This window comes from Geospiza fortis, unplaced genomic scaffold (assembly GCF_000277835.1).
Source record: "Geospiza fortis unplaced genomic scaffold, GeoFor_1.0 scaffold53, whole genome shotgun sequence".
Lineage (NCBI taxonomy): Eukaryota > Metazoa > Chordata > Aves > Passeriformes > Thraupidae > Geospiza > Geospiza fortis.
In genome coordinates, this window is record NW_005054305.1 from 2,327,679 (window position 1) to 2,349,784 (window position 22,106).

A 22,106-nucleotide genomic window follows, 5' to 3' on the forward strand; every position below is an offset into this window, starting at 1 on the left:
GCTCGGGAGAAGCGGCGTGTGGGACATGCCATACCGCTCCTCTGGCGTCCCGGCTGCGGGGTGTGACCTGAGCCTGGCGGGAAGCTCCCAAGTGTTGGTCATGGCAGGATTTCCCAGAGCATCCCGGCGTGTCTATCGAGTGAGTTTTCTGTGCGGTGTTGCTGCAAGAGGGAAAGGAGAGCGAAGTTCACCGCCGGGAAGTGCAGCAGAGTTGAGTTTGTAGGAGCAGCCGGCGGGGATCAGGGCGCCGTGTGCTCCCCACAGTCCCGGAGGGGTGGTGTGGCCCCGGCGGAAAGGTATCAACACCGATAAGCGGCCTCGGTGCGTTATCGGTGCTGATGGATTCCTGGAGGCAATCACTGGTGAGGCCGTGGAAAGCCTGACGGTGCCGGAGGGAGTTGGGTTGTGGAAGAAGAGGGAAATAAATGGACGCTTTCAGGTGGTTCTATGAAAGCGACAGTCGGCAGGATAGCAGCAAAGCAGGACATCCGGGAGAGGGGCTGGCTCTGTGCTTCCACCCCCAGTTTCCAGTTCTGTCCCTGCCTGCAAGTGTCCGTACATCCAGCTCTGGCGGTTTTCCCCCCTAAGGACTGGAAAGCACTTCCTTAGGGCTGGAGACTAAGCCATCAGTTTTACACCTGTGCAGCTGCCCAGGCCTGTCAAAGGCTCCACTTGAACGCTTCTTGCATTCCCTGTGTTTTAGGGGAGGTTGAACATCTGCAGGAAGTAATGTATCATTTTGGGATCTTGAAGCAGATGCAGCTTGGGAAAATGCCTTCCTCATTTTTCCCTATTTGTAGTCGGTTGATGCACTAATAATTTGCAGAAACGTTGAGTGGGTTTTGTGTATATTTTTCCTTGCAGTCATCTTGGGGGAAAAAACCCCAAAACAAACACTAGGGACACCATTTATTGTCTAGTCAGGTGACTTTTTAATGGGGATGAGTCATCTGACAGACTTAAATCTGAAACAGTAAGTGAAAGCAAGCGTTTTCACTGCCCTAGTGCTTGATAGAGAAAAAGCTTGATCCTGAAACATCTCTTGAAGGTGCAAAGCAGGAGTTTAAAAGCCATTCCTAAATTCACGAGGCAATTGTTTCCACAAAGAAGCGTTGTAAGATGGCTTAATGTGGCTGCACACAAAGTGGAGCATTTCAGCTGCTAAGATGCAAGCAAATCACTGTTCAACTTCTGTTGAAGACTTGTAGGCATTGCTAATTTCAAAGGGTAATTTTATTTTCTATTAAGGGTTTATCTGAAGATAATATTTGCTAACATGAAGCCATATCCTGAAATAGGCACTGAATTTGCTATGAACAGAGCAGATTAAAGCAAATGTGGAGCTGCTGGCTTCATTATTGTAACATTTAAATATCCTTATACTATAGGAAACATACAGTTCAAATGTTTCTGTTGAGAATAATGTTTTGTTCCATTATTTTTATTCCATTGTAAAGACAGCCAGACTGCAAAAAAGAGACTTAAAATGGTGCACAGAGAGATGAGACAGGAGAGTGGAACCAAAGCCTGCAGGCCCTACACTTGGTTACTGACCACTGGACTGAATATTTTATTGTGGTGAATCTGGGGGACCAGCTAAACCAGCAGCTGCATTCAGATACTGTTGAGCTGTTTGAAGGCTTTCAAGATAGGAAATGCAGCTTCTTGACTAATCACAGACCTTGTATCATCTCAACTATAGCTTATACCTCAAAAATTTGAGAGCAAATTGTTCCTTCCATTTGGCAGTATAGGCATGGTGGTTTGCTTGCTCAAGTTGCTAATTTGGGAGTAGTACAAAACATCTAGCTTTTTTTCCTTACTGCATTTTATATTACAAGGTCATAGAGATATCTATGACCAGCTGGTACTGACAGTCCCTGTTCAGAAGTGTTTGTTTAAAACTGACTGCATAAAAATGGGGAAAACTTAGAATGTCCAGTTTCACACAGAGGGAACTGAAGGACAGGGATTACAGAAGTATTTCAGTATTGGATACCCAGTGCCAGTAGAATTGAATCTTGCCTTGGCTCAGAGCCAGATTGGAGTACCATGCTTCCTCTGTAGTTTGCCTCAGGGCACCATCTCTGTAAAAAACCCTTCAAAACAAGTGAGAATTATGGGTAAGATTATCCTAAATTTTGTAGGCAGTCAAGCTTCTAAGATAGAGCTAGCTGACTTTGATTGTTCTTCTCAAATATTAATGTTTATGAGACTTACAGATTTTTGTGATTACTCTACAATTTTTTTTTCATCCGGGAATGGGAATCATTTTAATATAGAATTGTGAACGCTTCAGGGGGATGTGAGCTTTTCTTTGCAAAAGAATGTCATTTGAATCCAAGTTTATGTAAAGGATGTATGTAGACAAATCCATTTCTGATAAAACTTTTGACAAATGCTTTTGCTGACAGCCAGATTCTGGCACTATGGCTTACTTTTGGAAAACAGGAATTCAGTATACCTCTATCTTTAGATAATAAAAAAAAATATAGACTCTTAAGTGTTTTAATCTAATTTTAAGTTGATAGCTTTTTAAGGGGAGGAAAATTCTGTTCGTTTGTAATTACCTGCAGCAAAATTACCTGCAGCTAAATTCTGTTAGTTTGTAATTACCTTAGCAATGTCCAAGCTTTCAGGGTGACTGTCACTATGAAAGTATATAAATACATATCCTCAACAAGGATAGACAGTAAACTTTGCATTTCATCCATGGCTACAAGTTATGCTCTGATAAATTCAAGTGTAAGTGTTTTTATTCTGTTGTTACAGATGTACACCCCTCTTCAGAAACAGTTTCATAACTATGTAATTTGAAATACAAAGTTTGAGAGTGAGCCAGTTCTGCAAGTCAAAGAAGCTAGGAGCAGGAAAAAGCAAGATGAATGCATCTGGAGGAAGCTGTGGCAGCCCTAGTTCTGCAGAACCTGCAGGAGATTTCTTCAAAGAACTGTGGTCCAAACTGAAGGAATGTCATGATAAAGAAGTACAAGGTAAATCATTGAAGGTTGGGTTTCAGGTTAAAGTTGGTATTTGTCAGTTACCACAGGAAAACTTTGAACCAAAATACTCTGCATGGAACTAAATAGATTTTTAATGTTTTCAGTTATGCAGAAAGTTGGACCCGATGATTATAAATGAACCTTAGAGATTGACCGCCTAATCTGGTTTAACAGGATTAAACTATCAACACAAATAAATGATTTGCTAGGTCAGTGAATAAAAAGTAACACAATGTTACATGGAGTCTCTGTTTGCCTACAAAATATCTATGTGTTACTTTTCCTTTAGTGGAATGTGATTGAAATTTCCAAACCATGTTATTCAATGGATTCTTTTCTTTTTCTTTTGGCTTTAGTTACTTCAGATACATTAAATTGTTTGCATTGTTTATTTCCCCTAACTTGTGCAAAATCACACTGCAGATTAATGTTACTGAAGTGAAAATTATTTCTTCAGATTTTAGTGTTCTACATTTTCTCAGCAAAATTTGTTATGTTTTTATAATATGATTATTCTTACATTATGTTACTTGTAATAACAATTTTATTAAAGATTGGCTGTTAGTGTCTGTTCATTCTTCAGTAATTCAGAAAAGATGAATTATTGCACTGTGTGTATTGCTATTGTAATATTGTTTTAGAAGGACTGACTATTCATAAGGGTTTTTTGCTAAAACCATTAAATAAGTTAACATTTTGTTCTGCTAATCTAAAGTCACGTGATCCATTCTTTTTGGATGGAATTGAAACAGTATTAGACTGTGTCTTCAAAGAAGTTTTTCCTTATGTATGAAATAGTATTTATATTAGGCTGAAATAAAAGTGGCTGAGTTTTTGTGGTTTAATAGCTTTAGCTATGCGAGTGGATCTTTACCTAGGGCATTTCAGTGGCCTTGGTTGTTTCTACCAGCCTCAAAACAGTTTCAGGTCTGTCCATTTTGGCCCAGTTAGACCATCACTTCTTGGTTTCAAAAACTCTTGGAGATTGTTTTATAATTAATAAATATTACATGCGTCCTACTGAAAGTCTTGATTCAATTATTTGCAGCACTAGGCTGTGACACTTTGTTGTTGATTATTAAAAAAACCAAACCAAACCATCAGCCAAAAAGCATATACCAATAGGGCAACTGGAAAAAAAACTATAGCAGACAGCAGCATTTCTTTACATTAACATGTGGGCTACAATTTTACAAAAAAAAAAACTTTTTAAATAATTATTTTTAAATTGTTGATGGTTCTTTTTGGAGTGGGTGTGATGTCAACCACAGATAAACGCGGAAGTACTGACAGAATGGGATCTGGCAATCTATGGCATGTCTGAACAACAAAAACTTAACAAACAAAAAGCTCTGATGTAGAGACTTATGTTAAGTGACCCTTTCTCTAGTTTCTTGGGGTGTGCAGCACGTGATTTTCAAGTCTGGGTTTTCTTTATGCAAGCAAGATACTCTTTAGAATGCATGCAGGGTGTGGCCAGGTAATTTTGCCACCAGGCAGTCTTTTTCATGCCTAGCCCTTTGTCAGTATGTCCTACACTGTGTTAGGTAAAATTAGGTCTTCCATGATAACATCAAAGACATGCCTGAAGGATAGTTAATTTTTTCAGAAGGTGGGGATCCTCTTATAGAAAATGGTACTGGAAGATATTTTAGAAACATCAAACACAGACTTGCCTAGACTTTGCTTGTTTCTGAAGTCTATAAATAAGAATTAAAATTGACTCATGAGTTTCCAATCTGAATGTCAGCAAAAATTATTTTAAAGGTGGTAGAAGGTGGATTAAGGGAAAGTTAGTAGTTGTTGAAAAAGCTTCTTTCATGTACAATGTACTGAACACTGAAATGGTAGAATTCTTCTAATTTAAAATCCATGAAAAGTAGAATTTATGACAAATGAACTTGACATGGTCAGACATGCTGTACAAGTTATGTCTATAGAATGTAGACTGAAGAAAACTTTAAACTCATGCAGTTTGAAAGGGATTTTATTGAATTTTGATATTACTATATTGTAAAGGGTGTGATTTTTCACCATTATGTAAAGAAATCCAGCTTCTTGTTCTTTTAAACTGATCACTTCCAAAAAGATCCAAATTTTGGCCTTCTTCAGCCAAAAATAGCTATTATTTAACTTAAATTCATTATGAAACAATGGGTAGGACACCTACATCCCAGTGTCCAAAGATGTTGGGTATGGTCAGTGTCAGTTGACTTTTCATGGAGCTCAGAAGTGCTCAACAACTCAGAATAATGGTCATTAAAACTCTTTGCTTTTATTTCCTATGTGTGGGATACTTCCATAGTGCCCAGAAGATTCAAAGGAATTTAATAATGGTTTTTGTAAGCTGATTTATTTCTACAGGTGGTAATTCTTACCTCGTGCTTGAAATAATTATATAGATGCTTGCTGAATGTGGATCGAGATGGTTTCTGAGGATTAATTTAAATCTAAAACTCTAAAAATATCTATCAGTGTGGAGATGTGAGCAGTGTTTTATGTAAAAGAATGGTCTAGTTTTTTTAGTTATTGCTTACCTCTGAAAAGCAGAAGATAGCAATGGACAAAAAACTGTAGTCATAGAAGGAGAGAAACTTATGAGGAAAGCAATCTCATTGATAGATTGTTGTAGGAAAGGAAATGGCTGGAAGTTCCTCAAAAGTGAATAATTATAGAAAACAGAGCTGGAAGGGATTTTAGGAGGTCATCTAGTCCATCTCTGTACCCTTCAGGTAGGATTATGTCTGTGTCATTGCTGACAGTAGCTTGTCCAACTTGTTTCAAGAAATCTTCAGTGATAAAGATTCTGTGGTCTTCCCAGGCACCGTCAGCTTTAAGGAAGTCCATTTAATGCTTTTGAAAATCCATCAGAACTGAAATGATCATAGCCATTAGTTGAAATATTGCAGCTATTCTAATAAAATAGCAAGTTTCATAAAAGTGTTTAATTAATCAGCCTAATGATAGTTTAAAGTGCCTGTTGCTTTAATAGGTGTAGAGTGTCATTTACTAATGCACTTACAAGCTTTAGGTAATGTAGATTTATATAGCCTACAGCTTCTCTATTCCATAAAAATACTGTGTAAAAGATAAAATTGAATGGAGAAGGGACATAGTGTAGTTCCACAGTTTTATGTGCTCCCTATGTTAAATAAGGAAACCTGGAAAAGCAAGCTCCTTAAATGAGCATGCTTGAAAACTCTTAATGCTTTGGAAAAGCAAAAGGAAGAGACTACAGCAGATGGAGTAATTCAAGGCTCTTGGATAAATGTAGCAGGCTGGTTTCCTGCCTTCTCATTGCAGTCATTTGAACTAAGAAAAAATGCAACCTTTAAGTAACTAGTTTAGTTCCTCCTGAATTCAGGTGAGAGGGGAGATAGTGTTACCTGTAGCACAGTACTGGGCCTTTTGAGCCCTGCCTCTTCAATTGGTTGCTCAGGTTGCCAAAGTTACAATCCTAAATACTTGCTGAACAGACTACCTGTTCATACAGGAGATGCATTGTTGTGCAGCTTCATTCCTTCCGATGGGCGTGGAGCAGCTTTAAAGCAAGCTTTATAGGGGTTCTAATTGCAGATGCCTAATTGACTTGATGAATAGCAACTGCTTAAAAAAATAAACCCTCTTTCTGTGCTGATCTGCATGATAGAACATAACTTCTCACAGGTGCTGAACACTTGGAGATAAAAGAAATCTTGCTATATTTCCTAAGAATTTTTTTAAGTAGTCTGTCTGCATTTTTAACTCACTGTCTCACTGGCATCTTGTAGCAAGTATAGGTTCACTGAGTCTGTGGCTGGCTTGACATTTTAAGTGGCCTGAGGAGTGAACCTTCTCAAGCAATTAATTTTTCCCTTAGAGCTGTTCCTAGTTGAGTGTGGTAGTGGAGAAAAAAATAGTCTGTTAGCTGCCTTAACCTACATTTTCTATAGTAAGATGTAGTATCAGCTCTGTATTTAGGCTAAAATTCAAAATAGCCTGAAGTTTTCTTACAAGTGTTCTGGTTTTAAAAGTTTATACTGCTATCCTAAATGCTTAATACTTTTGCATGAGAGCTTACAAGACACCTAATGTTCAACCTGAAGTTGGTAGCAACCTTTCATAGTTAGAAGAAAATAACTGTGCTAGGAAATGTTATTTTCTGATGTGATATGAAAATATCTCTGGGATTTCTGTTTAAGAAACTGTTTTGTCATGGGGGTCTGATTATTTCTGTTTATTTGGAATAGGAGTGGCCAGTTTGTGTGTGGGTAATATGACATAAATTTCCATTGCACTGCGTCTCGCTTGTTAAATTGTTTTGTGCACAAATATCCTCTTGTCTCTGTGCAGATACAAATGCACCCAAAACCTTTCAAGCAGATTGGCTGGAGAATTCTGTCCTCTGGGCTGTCAGCTGGCCACTTCTGCTGAGAACATCAGTTGTATTTGAAAACCTTTTTCCTTCTGCTCAGAATATAGAGTTAGGAGCGTAGAACTCTTAGGGGGAGAAAGGCCACAGATGAAATATCATTCTTCAATTCACCTTCAGATAGTCCAAGGAAGTTTTGACTGAGGGAGTCTGGTAACACATCTCCAAAGAAGGATGTTGTCCTTCTGTGCTTTAAAGCATTGAATCACATATTTTTAATGTTTCCTTTATGCACATACACTGTAAAGCATTTCTCAGTTCAGTGATTGGATGCTTCTTTCCAGTGTTGTATTATGAATTTATGTGCACACAGAAAATATTTTATGCTACTTATGTGGGCATAGTCAATGAAAATATATTGACAGTGCTGGCTTTTCATGTGTGGTTATTTCACAAAGGTGTTTGTTTACTTGTGTAAGTGGAAATCTGTGTGTTTGCTTAAGTCCTTATTTCCTGGAGATCACAATGGCTATATTTGTTTCCAAGATCCTGTAGAACACACTCAAAAAGTCCAGGAGGAACCTTTTTCTCTCCAGATTATTGACATTTTTTGTCTCTCTTTGCAGATAACAGTGGCGAACAGGGAGTTAATTTATTGTCTCACTGATTTTTTAAAATCAGAATTCTCTAACATGTAATTTCTTCTTTCCACTTTTCAGGCTTACAGCTGAAAATATCTAAGTTGAAAAAGGAAAGATGCTTGTAAGTACTCATCCTAATGATCTAATTTATTAAAAGAGAGTCAGAGTCCCATTAATGAGCTGCAATTCTTGTAAGATCAATTAAGGTTTCATGGATTCTTCCAGAGGTGTAAAAAACTCTGCTTACTTTAATAATTCAGCTAAAGTTGTCTGAAGATGTACAGATCTCTTTACAGGGTGTGTTATTTCTTAATTATAATTTATAAATTAAGTAGTTGCTAATTTTTAATCTGAAATGATGAAATTATCTCTTACTTTTGACGTTAGCCTGCTGTATCATAAGTTGCTTCCATGTTCTGTAATCTTAAATTGATCAGTCCATTTTCTAGATGAGAAATATTATCAGTGCTGTGACTGAACACGTACGAAATAGGTTAATCATTGTTTGTTGGAATCTTTCTACAGCTGCCACATTGTGGATACAGTACTGTTACATAGGAGGTCTTGTTCTCCTTGCTGCATCTGAATACCTGGGGTTTAGTATTTCAAACTTGGTAATCAGCTGACAATGAGCACCTTATTTTGTATCCCCCTCCAGCATTGGAACTAATGACTTGTAAACCCTAGGTCAGAGACTGGCCATTATGCAGCACTTTCATAGCCAAAGAGTCTGTCCTGTTTATCAGGTGGAATTTTAAGGAAAAAAAACCCAACCAAAAGCCTAGTTCCTTCTCTTGTTTTACTGTCTTCATGGGGCATTTTACAGGGTTTAGGTGAAAGGCATGCAATATTAGTGTACATTAATATCTTACTTATTTATTGCAAGTGACTTAATGCCATAGAATGACATCTAATTGACAAGAAACAATTTTTAAATTTGCTATTTTAAGCCTCCTGTGAGTGGCATAAACAGAAAAAATGAGGAGATTATTTGTGGTTTTAGTTTTTTGTTGGAGGGATTTTTTAATGTCCTAAACATCAGGAAAATACAGCCTGCTTTTGTCAGACTTCGAATTTTGCCATGGCCTGGCTGTACTTGGTTAGTGAACTGAGGTAAGAAAACTTCAACATTTTGAGTTTCCCAGGTAAAAGTACAAGCCTTAAACGGTCCCTCATGCTGTTTGCATGTAACTGTTTTGTAGGTTGAATATGCAGTTGGAATGGCCTATGTGGATCTGTGTGATAGTACAGAAAAATAAAGCATCTGTATTTAAATTTGAAGATTAATAAAATGTGCTTGTGATTGTACACAGTAGAAGCTTCCAGCTGTCCCATTCTCTTTATGACCTATGAGTGCTAGTTTCTTGAACTACTGTAATGCCAGCAATGCGAAAATGTGGTTGGCTAAACATATGTTAAAGGGATAGTGCCAATTTAAAAGTTTGTGTAAAAGAACTGTATCAAGTTAGTAAGTATGTTTTCATTTCCTACTGTCTGTGTGCACTTAACAGCTTTTCATGAGCCAGTTTCATGACTTCCACAAATAATCCATCTCAGGCACACTGAAAACAACCAACTGCTTTCATGGATATATACAAAGGATTCCATGGTAGAAAGAAGAACTGGGAATTTCTCAGAAGTTAGTCATTGTCATGTTACACAGATTTAGGCACTTAGCTTTTATTGAACATTAATATCCCTGTAGAAAATAATCGTGTCTTGTCACTCATACCATGTTTGCATCTTGAAGAGATATTGTGATCTGATAACAACATTGAAAGGGAGCTGAAATTGGGGAGTTAACATTACTATTTTTCCTTAGCTCTTTTAAGGAGAAAATATTCTTTGTCAATTAATTCATTCTGATTTTTAGAAAAGGTATTTTCTACAAGATGAACTGCTTCTGAGGGTTTTGTAAAGAGACTTCTTTTATCTTCATTCATGCTATGGGAATACATGCTCCATAGAGAATTTCTTCTTGAGGAAGTAAACCTCTAATGGATCTAAAGACTTTTCAGAGATTTCCAAACCTAATGTGGTTTCCCACACTGCAGAATTTAGTCACTGATATGACAAGAACAAAATGACCTGTGAAAAAGAAAAAAATGATTGTGAAAGCTCCCATTAGATTCCCCACTGCTCCACAACGCAGTAGGGTGGAAGAGAAGTGTTTCAGTTTGTTCTCTAAGATTGTTGCTCAAACATTGTTAGCTTTTATGTCTTGACTGTCATTAATTCTAGTTTTTACCTGAACAAAAATCAGACATAACAGAAGATCACCTGTATTATGAATTAGAAACTAGCTGCATCTTTCCTCTGTCATTTGCAAATTATTATTAAGCAGAAACACTAGCTTTGTGTATCTTCAACATAATATTTGTGCTGACGATAAGCACATTTCCCAAGGATATGAAAGAAATATGCCAGAGAAAATTCTCTAGTGAAAAAGTAATTACTGCAATTTAAAGCTAGAACTATTTTTTCCTCTTTTTCTTTTCAGGGATGCAGAGAGGCTTGAAGAGTTCTATACCAAAAACCAACAGCTCAGAGAACAGCAAAAAGCACTTCATGACACTATCAAGGTTTTAGAAGACAGGTGAAGTAGTGTCTTCTGGCTTTTGAGTTTGCTGAATTTTGCGCTTGCAGAGTAGCTCTGAATACTTTGCAAGTTGAGTTTATTGTGTTTTGGTGTGAGATTATTGATTTTTTTTTTAGTAAGCCAGTCCTTTTCTAATGCAATCCAAATAGTGTGTTATAGAGAAAGGTGTAGAATTTACATTTTTCTGAAGAGCAATCAATAAATATATAACATATATATTTATTTATCTCATCTATATAATTAAACATAAAATCAGTAATGAATAAAAATAAACAACAATTTCTGTTGTATTGTTATTTTCAAAGTGCTTAGCTTGTTTAGTTCAGTTTCAATAGAAGTTACAATAGAGCAACTTGGAAGCAAACAGACATTTTCAGCTTTGTTCTTTTGTATCCATCTTTGTACAGTTAAATTTTATATTGATCAAGATGTAATACAAGTACAAAACCCAAAGGCTATACTATGCTGTGAAACTAATAAAATAACTCACTAGGAAATGTTTCAGTTTGAGGGGGTCTTTTTTACCAATTGCCTGTTTTCCCTAAATTTGATCACAGGTTCTGTCTGTTACCTTTTTTTTTTGATTTAGGTGTTCTCCTCACATTTTGATCCATTCTGCCTTTTCCTAATTTGTTTCTGTTTAATCTGGTGCAGCAAAGCAAAACTAATAGACATGAAATTACAGTGCATTTTTCCTTCTTTAAAAACTATACCTGTTTTGGAAAGTATATGTTAAATTTGCTGTTAATAGGCTCTCAGAGGCTTTCTAGGAAAAGGAGATCATAACATAGTGAATGGTTTTCCACTATTCCAGAGTTACCTCTAATTCTGAGCTGTGATACTCTACTTTTACTTTCACCTCCATTTCTCTGTGAAAGACATTAGGGATAAGCTTGTAGCCATGCAGATAATAAACTTTCATACCATGTAAGTAGAGAGGCATTCATGGTCTGGACGGACCTTTCTAATCCTGTAGCAGATTAATTACTCACGTTGTGAAAAACAAAAGAAGTATTTCAACTGACTTAATACAAGGAAATTGTAATGCTGTGTTTGTTACACATTCAGATAAGCTAGTATGAAAAGGCATTTCAGTATTTTACTCTTGCCGTAATTCCACAATATTAAAACACCAATAAGCAAGTATGGGTTTTACTTCCAATATTCAGCTGTGAAATTGGAAAGTTACATATTTTGTTTAATTCAGATTTTTTAATACTTGATGTAGTAGCATCAGCAATGCAGAACTTTTGACTGACTGGTTTCTTATTCAGCAGGCAAAAGAGAGTCTGGTTTTCACTTTGGTAATACTGTTAACTTTTTGCTGTGTACCAGAAATAAATACATTCCATTTATCAACTATAAAATGAGCACATATTTAATTGCATGAATGAATGTGTCAGGTAAGATGGAGTGATTCTAACCAGTCCTTTTCTGATCATGGATGTGTTTTAAACAGCTAATCTGAACTATTAGAGACAGTGGAGTCAACACCTCTCATGAACTTTTGTATCCACTTCAAATTATTGGTGCTTAGATAAAGATAAAAGGTTTCACATTTGCTTGGCAGTTGTTAAGAGTGAAATTACTATTTGTTCTTTTCATTTTATTATTTTGTTTAACGACAGTACATATCCTTCTTAAATGAGGTAGTAATTCTATTTAGTGATTTGCTTATTTGTATTTTCTTGAATGAACTTTACATAAAATGGTGATTTATATCCAACAGTATTTTTAGTAGGATGCCTTACAAAGGATTTCGGTGGCAAGGTGTAGCATGCACCACTTTATTATATAAAGTAATGCATGTTGCTTTAGAAGTATCCAGTACTTACAATCATTTATGCAAATGTTAGAGCATATAGTATTAGATCGTTCAGAAATCTCAAAACATTGCTATGTGAATGTATCAAACCACAGTACTTAGTGGTGTTCTGCATAGTTGTCAGAAGTTCTCTGGTTTTCATTGTTCAAAAGGTCTGTTAAACATTGGTATCTGCTTCATGCATGGCAATATTTTTTAACAGAAGGACCTTTTTCTGTTCATTTTATTGTAGATTGAGAGCGGGGTTATGTGATCGCTGTGCTGTAACCGAAGAACATATGAGAAAGAAGCAGCAAGAGTTTGAAAATATCCGGCAGCAGAATCTCAAACTTATAACTGAGCTTAGTGAGTTTTATCCCCAAGCTTGAAAACAAAACATGCTATTTTGTACACTAGTTCTCCAGTAATTCCTGTAACTTGATATAATTTATATGTGGTGTGTTTAGTAAGCCCAAAAAGTTCAGTCAGGGGATACTTAACTGTACAGTCTGAAAATATGTAACATACCAGTGACTAGTCATTTGACCCACCTTCTTAGATTGAAGTGCTGATACTGAAAGTGAACTGACGTGGAAAATCTTACACTGTAAAGTAGCTACTTTAGATAAAATGTGACTGCTTCTGTTTATTCCTACAGCTAGAATGATTGCCAGCTTTCCTAAGAAACCCCTGACTTCAAAAGGAACTGGTGATTGCAAAGTATCAATTTCAGACAGAAGTGGGTCCAGCTTGTGTCCTGTAGTTGGTCTTGGACTTTAACTGCAATAAACCCATAACTGTCACATAACCAACTGAGACCACAAAAACTAGCTTTATACCAGGCAGCTTGTAGCCAGCTCATTTTGAAATCAAGAAATAGAACATGTGACACAAATTACACTGTTTGTTTCAGGTGATACACAAGCAGGACAGAAATGCGTTCATTAAGAGAGTTTGGCAAGATTGGTTGTATAAAACGTAGAATAATAAAGGACAGAATTTTTGAAGGTTTATGGTATCTTTACCATTAATTATTTTGTATCATTTAGTTGTCTTTATTTGTCAAGAACAAGCAGTCCTTAAATGAGATTTAAAATACGGGAAATGCCAAACAAAAATAGCTTTTTGGTGCTTAATTAAAATATGGAAATACTAAATTATGGAAATGCTATGCTAATACAGAATATATCAGTGTTTCAAGGACATCTAATATTGAGCACTTACATAAAATTATTCTGAGTTGTGAGTTTAATGATGAACAGCAAACAGGGTACAGCCAATCTCTAAATATAGCTCTGAACCTTTAAAATCAAGGTGGCACTTATTAGGTACAAATCTTGAGCTGTGACACAACAGTAGGCTCCTGTGGGTTTGGGTTGAGATCTGTACAACAATGAAAAAGATCATTTGAGGAATCTAGAGGCAAAATAGACAACAACAAAATAAAAACATAAAAATTAAAGTGGACGCAAGAGTTGGAGCTATCACTACATTAGTTTGAGACAGCATGGGAGAAAACCTTAATGGTTGCTTTAGTGGCTAAAACAAAATTCAAATTGCTTTGTATTTCATAGGTTATCCTTAGTCTAAGGTAGCAATTTTGTCCATGGAGGCAAGTGAGCAATTCACTGATCTTTACAACACAGTCTCACTTGTGTGTATATGGACAAAAGTAATTAATGATTGTGTAGAACTAATGTTGTGATACAGTAATTGTGTCACCTCTGCCTTTTCTAACATGTCATTTTACTACTTTTTAAGTGACTAGCTTCAAACTTAATTTTTGTAAACCACAGATAAAGTGTATGGTATTACATTTTACAATTTGTTCTGTTTCCTTCAAGGACCTGACAAGATTATCATGTTAACATGTGTATATTGATTTTTTTAATACTTTTTTCTATAAATTTCAGTGAATGAAAAAAACAGCTTACAGGATGAGAATAAAAAGTTAACTGAGCAGTTCCAGCAATTACAGAAGGAGCTAGAGTAAGTTTTGGGTTGTTTGGGATATTCCCCCATTCCTCAGTACAAATGTCTGGGAATATAAATATCAGCTTTGAAGTCTTTAAATCTTATTTCCTCTTTCTGATAGATAGACTGTGATAAGATAGCCTACTGCCACAACATAACAACATAAGCCCAGCTGCCTTCTATTGTACAGATTTTTATTTTCTTTTATCTGTGTGCATCTTGTTTTAAACTGGCAGTTAAACTCGAAGAAGTGAATTTATCATAGAAATTTTGCTTGACTTCTGATCACAGTGTATAGCAAAGCCTTACATCTCATGCTTTTATTCCTTGTTTGCCTCTTTACCTTTTGTCTCCTCCTAGACTAAGACTTCAGAAAAGTAGTTACTTAGATAGTCAAAAAGTCCCAGGATCATGCAATAAATTTTTAAAATAAACTTACTATAATTTTTCAATTTAAAAAGAAAAATACTATAGTAAATTTTGAAAAAATACATAGAAATAATGAGCTGCAAATTGACTGTGAAATTTTAACCTGCTATAGTAAGAATGTGTCATCTAATGTTGTGTTTAATATGTGAATGTGGTGTACTGCGCAAGGCAGTGTTCCTTTCTTGTTGTGGTCTGACATCATCTGAAACTTATCTCACTTTTCCCTATCTATGACTAAATTGTGTACATGCCTGGGAGAAATGGGACAGGATGTGTGGACTTGATACAGAAGGTTTTTTATGCATGTGGTTTATTTCTTGTCTATTTCTTTCAGTAGGGAGTGAAACAACTAGAGTTCAGTTCAGAATGGCTGTAGTCCTATTCCTTTGTATTTCTTGGTTTGTCTCCCATCTTTGCACCTTCATTGTCCTTTCTTTTTTATGTATGCATTTAATTTTCTTGGGGTAACATACTTCATGACCCCAGCTTCCACTAAAAATCTCTGGCCAATGCAGGAAAGCTGACCGATGTCACAATACATTATTAACTTTGCATGTCAGGTGATCATTTACATAAGTGCAGAGTTGAGTGGATGAACAGTAATTTACAAGGATGGAACTGCAGTTTTAATACTATTGCATTTGGTTGTTTTGGTTGAGCTATAGTCATGGTACTTTATTTAGAATTAGCAACTTAGATTGATATAATATCATCACATTGTAGGTACAAAGTAGCAGATTGTTTCTACTGCATGATATGAAATCAGATTTTTGCAGTCTTCTGTATTTTGTAACCAAGTTATAATATTAGGAATAAAAATCTGAGAATTCTCCATATACGTGAAATCAGTGGAAGTGTAGAAGAATTGTATTATCTGATCCTTTATGACATTGAGATTTCATTATGCATGGATGGGAGCAGCAAGGAAATTTCTGCAAAAACCTCTCCTGGGGTCTCAGATAAATTTGTGATTCAGAAGTTATTTATTACATAGTTATGATGTACAGTATGTATGGCAGCTGCTTCATTTGATGGTTTTTTCTGTGATGGGATGTAGAAACTATCTCTTGGTTTATATAGAAGTAAGGTGCAGAAAAATATATTTTTAGTAGGTTCATTTGTCAAACAAGGCCATGTGTGCCAATAAATTTAAAGAGAACTGTAACAGCTAACTTAAATTTGCAAAGTAAATTGATTAATATATTGCTCTGTTGTTTATTTTGATTTGTGTCTTAAGATATTGCTAGTAGATAATACAGTTTTCCAGTGCTTTCTTTGTAAATGTGCTAGAAAAGAGGAATTACAAAATCACACAAGGGATTCATCAAGACTTAAGAACATCAGTGCATCAGTATTTGTCATTAAGGGTTCAAAGTTACTAGTGGTAAAAAGCCTAACTGCAAAAATGCTTTTTGTCTCAAGCCAGACAGCTTTTTAAAGTTTTCCATTACCTTATTTTATATAAGATGTTGTGGTTCAGCTTCAATGCAAGCAAAAATTTATCTGTATTTCCTCTTCTTCTCTTAAATCAAAACCTTATATCCTTCTCTTCATAGTTAGGAAATTATCTTTTGGCCTGTGTTTTCTCTTGAGAATCTTAAGGGAAAATGCAATTGCAGGAAGATGACCAAGCAGGCTGAGTTAGATTTCTGTGTGCTTTTCTTTTACTGTCTCTTCCACATCTCACTGCTACCACCATAGGGCAGTTAGCCCCTTGTGAAATACTAAACAAACTATTTTAAATTCAAAGATCCAAAATCAGTCCTTTTTTGTGTTATTTCCTCACTATGTATAGATAGAATTTTTGGAAAGAAAAGACATTGTTGTTTGTTACACCAGTTTTTATATACTGACTCTCCAGCAGGCTGCTAGAGCGGACAGTGTGAGAGAAGGTAAACTTCATAACTCATCTTGTATTTTACATTACTTTGTTCCATGCTATTTTACATTATTCCCTGAAGACCTTTTTGAGTTGAGTTAGAGGTAACATCAATGCTTTGGAGGGGGATTACTTTGAATACAGTGCTATTCAGTACTATTTAAAAATTTCCAAAAGCTTTTATTTTGTATTCAAGGCAGTATTTCTGATCACTGAATATATTCTGAATTGGAAAGGACCCAACAAGGATCATCAAGTCCAGCTCTTAAGCTAATGGCCCATCCAGGGGTTGAACCCAGGATCTTAGTGTTATCCAGCACCATGCTCTAACCAACTCAGCCAATCTCAGGGTCATAAACTGGGAAGATGTACAGGGATTTCCATACGGGGGGGAGACACTGATCCATCCATTTCAGCATTCTTTAACAAAAGAAGCACCTGCTTCAGAGGACAAGCCATAACCTCCACAGTACGTACCTTCTTCTGGGAAAAAGGGTTTCCATAGTGCAGTTGTGTGTTGACTTCAAATGTGAACAGCTAGTGTTGTATGCTGTTCTTGGGCTTGATGGAGCAATTGTCAATCTTTTGTTAGATGTATCTAAAAACTAGGTTGAGTATTAATTTTTTACAGTGTAATGTTATTGAGGTGGCTGTATTTCCAGAATTGTTGGGTTCTCGTATACTGTGTAGTTGTCCTGCTTGTTGAAGTGAAAACTCATCTTGCTGACTTGGGCTTTTATTTGACCGCTTGATTTGGTCTCCAGGATGCAAAAGCAGCAAGCAGTGGAGGCAGAAGAAATTATTCCAGATTCTCCAGTTCTAACATCTTCATTTTCTGTCGTTAATCGTATGAGAAGAAAAAAAGAGAATAGACATGTCCGATATGCAGAACATAGAACCCCAGATTTGGAACTTAGGGAAAGCAACAGTGGTAAGAGTATTTTTTTTTTTTGTAATTAATTAAGGGCTAAAGAGAAAGATAGTGTATAAACTTGATTGCAAAGGGCAAAAACTAAAAAAAAAAAACAACCCTTGTGCTTTTTTTTGCTCTGCTTTTTCTCTTTTTGTGTGATAATGCATGAGTCCAGGGAAAAAAGTCTACAGCAGTAACTGTTATATCAGTGATATGCTCAGAACTTATCTCAACCTTCTACTTTTATTCATCCATGCGCACATGCAAATGTAACAGTTGTCCAGCCTATGTTTCTTCTCTGCTTGCAAATTGGCTGAAAAAGCATCTGTTCAGGCTTGACTTGTGTACGCAGCAATGTCACCACCTAGTGGAGAGTGAAATAGATATTTTGCCACGTTCTGAAATTATTCTGCAACTGAAGTAATGTAACTGGAACTGGTAGATATCGACATGATCTCTCTTTGTCTGTATTCTACACTGTTTGCATTTGTTTTGTGTCTTAAATTCAGAAGTATTGTGTGCATTTAATTTCCAGACTTTGTTCTGTAGTGTCATAGAAATAACTCTAATCTATTTTGTCTACGGGAAGTATTTTTGTGAAATAAGGCACTTTGTGCTAGTATTTTATTGACACACAGGAAATATTATAATCCACGTCAATTTATCTTGTGGCATAAAAAAGATCTTTTAAGTATGAATACATCTAAGTATTAGTCTTGACTAAAAGCCTCTCCCCAAGAATAAAAATAGGATAACTGTGGGATGAAAAGGGTGGGCTGGTTATTCATGCCCTTTATTTTGCAATTGAAATTTTTCGTTCTGTGAGTAGCTTCTCCTTTCTAAGCATACCTATCTCTCTCCATATTCTGTATTAAAAATAGAGCTACTAAATGAATCCAAAGTTTAATATGTAAGTGGTGTGAATACCTATCACAGTTAATGGCTTTGAAAAGCTATTGGTCATCAAGGTAGAAAGAACTGCATGGCATATGTTTGTCATGATTCAGATCTCAGTTTTTTCACCTTTTTATTACCTTAGCTGATGCAGAACATTGTTGCCTTGGATGTTTTATCCTTCAATAATTTTATTGCCCTATTAACAGGCCAAATACAGCTTGAATAACTATTTTTATGTGGTCAGATTAGATGGTGGTCTGTTTTGTGTTAGTAGTGTTTTAGGGCTGACTGGCTGAGATCATATTTGTGGGAAAAAGGATTAATACAAAATGTTTATAATTTTATTTTTATTTGGACATATTACTATCACAAATTATCAGATGTGCTTACATTGCTGGATCTACTGAAATACTAAATCTTGCATTTAAATGCTTTTAAGATCTGGGTCATTGTCTGTATCTATGCAAAATTATCGCAACAGGATACCTAATTTCACCATGTGAAAATGTTTCCACATATCCTAGAGTTTGGAAAAATTCCACTCTTTTCCACACAAGTGAGCACTCACCATGGAGGAGAGATACTAGTGACAGACACCTGTGATCCACAACTGTCCCCTGTTCCAAGTAAGTGTATTAATAGATTTAGTTCTAATTCCATTCAACATAAGGCAAAAATATTGTAAAACTGAGGTTTCATCTCTTTAACCTTTTTTAACACAGAAACCTAATAAAGTGCAAACCTTTTAAAATAATGTTAGAGAATCAGCATGAATAATTATTGCAAGTCAAGATTGAGGTGGTTGCTGTTCTTGTGCTTTCCAATATTATTATCTTGCCCCAGTTTAATGAACTGAGTAATGTTAAACCCCTCAAAGAAGGGAAACTGTTGTTTTCCTGATGAAAAACAAATGAAAAATAATGGAAATATGCAAGGAAATATGCAAGACAAGCATTGTATTATAAATACACATTATCTCTCTTCTACATGCTTTTATCAGACTATTTGTGCCCTGGACCAGGAGTGCAAAAAGCAACTTATACATTGATTTTTAATTCTGGGGAGCTGTATTATTCAAATAGGACACATATTTCTCTGTATCAAACTGATACAGCAGTTTGCCCTCATGAGAAATTCTTTTGCCACTTACTGCTTCCAGATACGACTTTTATCTGACAGAGATCAAACTATTTCCATAAATGCCAGTTTTAAAATGTGATCTTTTTTGTTCTGTGTTTGTACCATCTCTGTGAATCAAGCAAGGTATTATAAAGCATATGTAGCTTATTGTGATCTTCTTTCTACTCACAAAGATAAACCAAGAGTGGGAGGATACCCTGTTCCAAAGCCATCTTTTAACTTGGCTGCAGTCGTTGCAGAAACAATTGGACTTAGTGTTGAAGAGGAATCTGTAAGTGTTCCCAAATTTCTTACATAACTGACTTTTTGGGCCAGTTGTTTACAAAAACAGTGGTTTTCTCTTTTGCAGTAAAATTAAGTAATACTGCAAAAGTATTCTGAGTTCCAGTAAGCTCACTTTGGTTTGCTTTTGCTTAGTCTTTACTGACTTGAGCATGAAGAGATACAACTGTGCTGACCTGTCTGGGGGGGTTGAGGAGGAGGGTAGAGACATGGTTCTTCCTTTCAAGTTTTGTTAGTACAGTGATCTAAATCCTTGGGTCTGATAAATTCCCTTTGTGCCGTAGTCAAATCTAAGACATTAAAAAATGTTTCTTGGCCATGAGACTGGTTGGTGACTCAGGTGAGATTATTTGATTGTTTTGGTTGGTAACTACCATGAAAATTATAGTATGAAGAATATTTTTGTGTCCAAGCATGTGAATGATTTTTTTCAGTTTCCATAAGATTTCTTTAAAGCTTCTGGTCCAAATTTCATCTCTTAGCTTCTATGATTTTTCAGAATTTTGAATGTTTTGATTTGAATGGGTCTTCAGAGTATTTATGTGCCAACTGAGAATATTTCTAATTTTAAATCCAATATCTTCTCACTCTTCTTTTCTTTGTTTTCCTTCACCGCTTGCAAGGAGTCCCAGAGTGTACTGAATCTTCCCCTCACTAATACAGTTATGAGCCAGGCCTCAGAGAGCATGCAATCTCAAGACTCAAGAAAATATCCAGCTTCTGAATCAAGAAATGATGACAACAATTTAGGGTGTGTTTCCACTCAGTTATAATAGTTATAATTGTTTTAAGTAGGCTTATAGAAGTTGGGTCTTTGTAGAATTTCAAACCATGCAGGATTTTGCATTAAAGGTATAGAAATGTAAATAAGTATTTTTGTATCAGAGGGGTTTCTTTCAAGTAAATAACACATGAGAAGCAAAGGAACTCATAAAATGCAAGACTGTAGGCTTTTACTTTATTCACAAACTTCTGATTTGGGCTTCTTATATACACAGTCCCTTCTTTCCTAACTTTTCATTATTGCAAGGTATCTTCTGAGGCCCACAGCCCTGTTGATAGTGGGCCTAGAGCTGGAATGTAAGAAGGATTTTATTGCTCTGATTAGGTGTCAGACCAGTTACTACTGCCCTTCCCACTCTCCTCAGGATATTGTAGTCTAAACTGATTTTTTTTTTTGGCCCTATTTGTTGTCTTAAATCTATGTTTTGTTGATGGCAGGCAAAAAACAGTACTGAAAGGAGCTTGCACTTTTTTTCTTCACCTGCAGAAGCTTTGAGAACCTGTTGTGGTTTTAAGATGTATACAAGAACCTAAATAGACTTCTATTGCAACCATTCTCACTTTCTTCCTTTTCATTGCACTGAAAGGTAGGGAGTCCTTGGATAGAAGAGATACTTAGGCAGACTTAACACTGCCCTTGATTCTCAGTTGAATGTGGAACAGCATTTCACACCATACACCAAAATGAAGGATCTGTATGAGATCTGTCTTTTGTTTGCCTTCTACAGCTCTAAGTGCAACAGTACCTATCCCTAGAATAGGTTAATTTTTGTTTTTCCTTCTGTTTTACCGTTAATACTAGCAGCTCACACAGCTTTAAAGCAGATCAGCAATAAGAAACATTCTATTTTTTAATATAATTTCCTCTCCTTCCATCTGTACACCAGAAAAATCTCTCATGTTTCATTGTATTCAGTATTTCAGATCCATCTCATAACACTCCACCAAACGATGACTGGGATTCTCGGGTAGCTTCTCCTGTTTTTGGAGCTTCTAGCAGCATGAAGAACAACTCAAGTACAGTTCATGCTCCTTGTATTTTAGATTCGGAATTGAAGCCTCATCTCAAAACCAACCTCTTCAACAATCCATCCAGTTCCAGATCTCATAAAAGTAGATCAAAATCTGAAGATGTTGCTTTTGTTGCACCTCTGAATCTTGGGACAGAAATCAACTCGGTTATCAGCCAGGCCTCTGTCCATAGGCAAATGGTTGTGAAAAAGAATTCTAATGAGGCTGTGACCTGTGTTGGAAACACCTGCACAGCTAAAAATGAGGTGATCAAGAGCGATGTCCTCCTTGTATACCAGAAGCAGCTAGAAGGCAGGTGTGGTAAGAGAAAGAAAGCTGAAGATGATCATGAAGTTAGCTGTGAGAAAACATCATTCAGCAAAGAGAGCTCTGTGCCCTTG

At 36.1% G+C, this 22,106-nt stretch overlaps 1 protein-coding gene across 1 annotated transcript in view; it reads left to right on the top strand.

The window, feature by feature from the left end:
• The window catches only part of RBBP8 (RB binding protein 8, endonuclease), a 34,164-nt gene continuing 12,058 nt past the window's right edge, over window positions 1-22,106 (top strand). Inside the window, 11 exon segments of the mRNA XM_031066580.1 lie at window positions 1-139; window positions 2,773-2,993; window positions 8,073-8,115; window positions 10,495-10,590; window positions 12,651-12,763; window positions 14,311-14,386; window positions 17,444-17,610; window positions 19,014-19,115; window positions 19,803-19,900; window positions 20,535-20,662; window positions 21,611-22,105. Of these exon segments, the coding sequence (XP_030922440.1) occupies window positions 2,882-2,993; window positions 8,073-8,115; window positions 10,495-10,590; window positions 12,651-12,763; window positions 14,311-14,386; window positions 17,444-17,610; window positions 19,014-19,115; window positions 19,803-19,900; window positions 20,535-20,662; window positions 21,611-22,105 (1,430 nt within the window). The 5' untranslated portion in view covers window positions 1-139; window positions 2,773-2,881.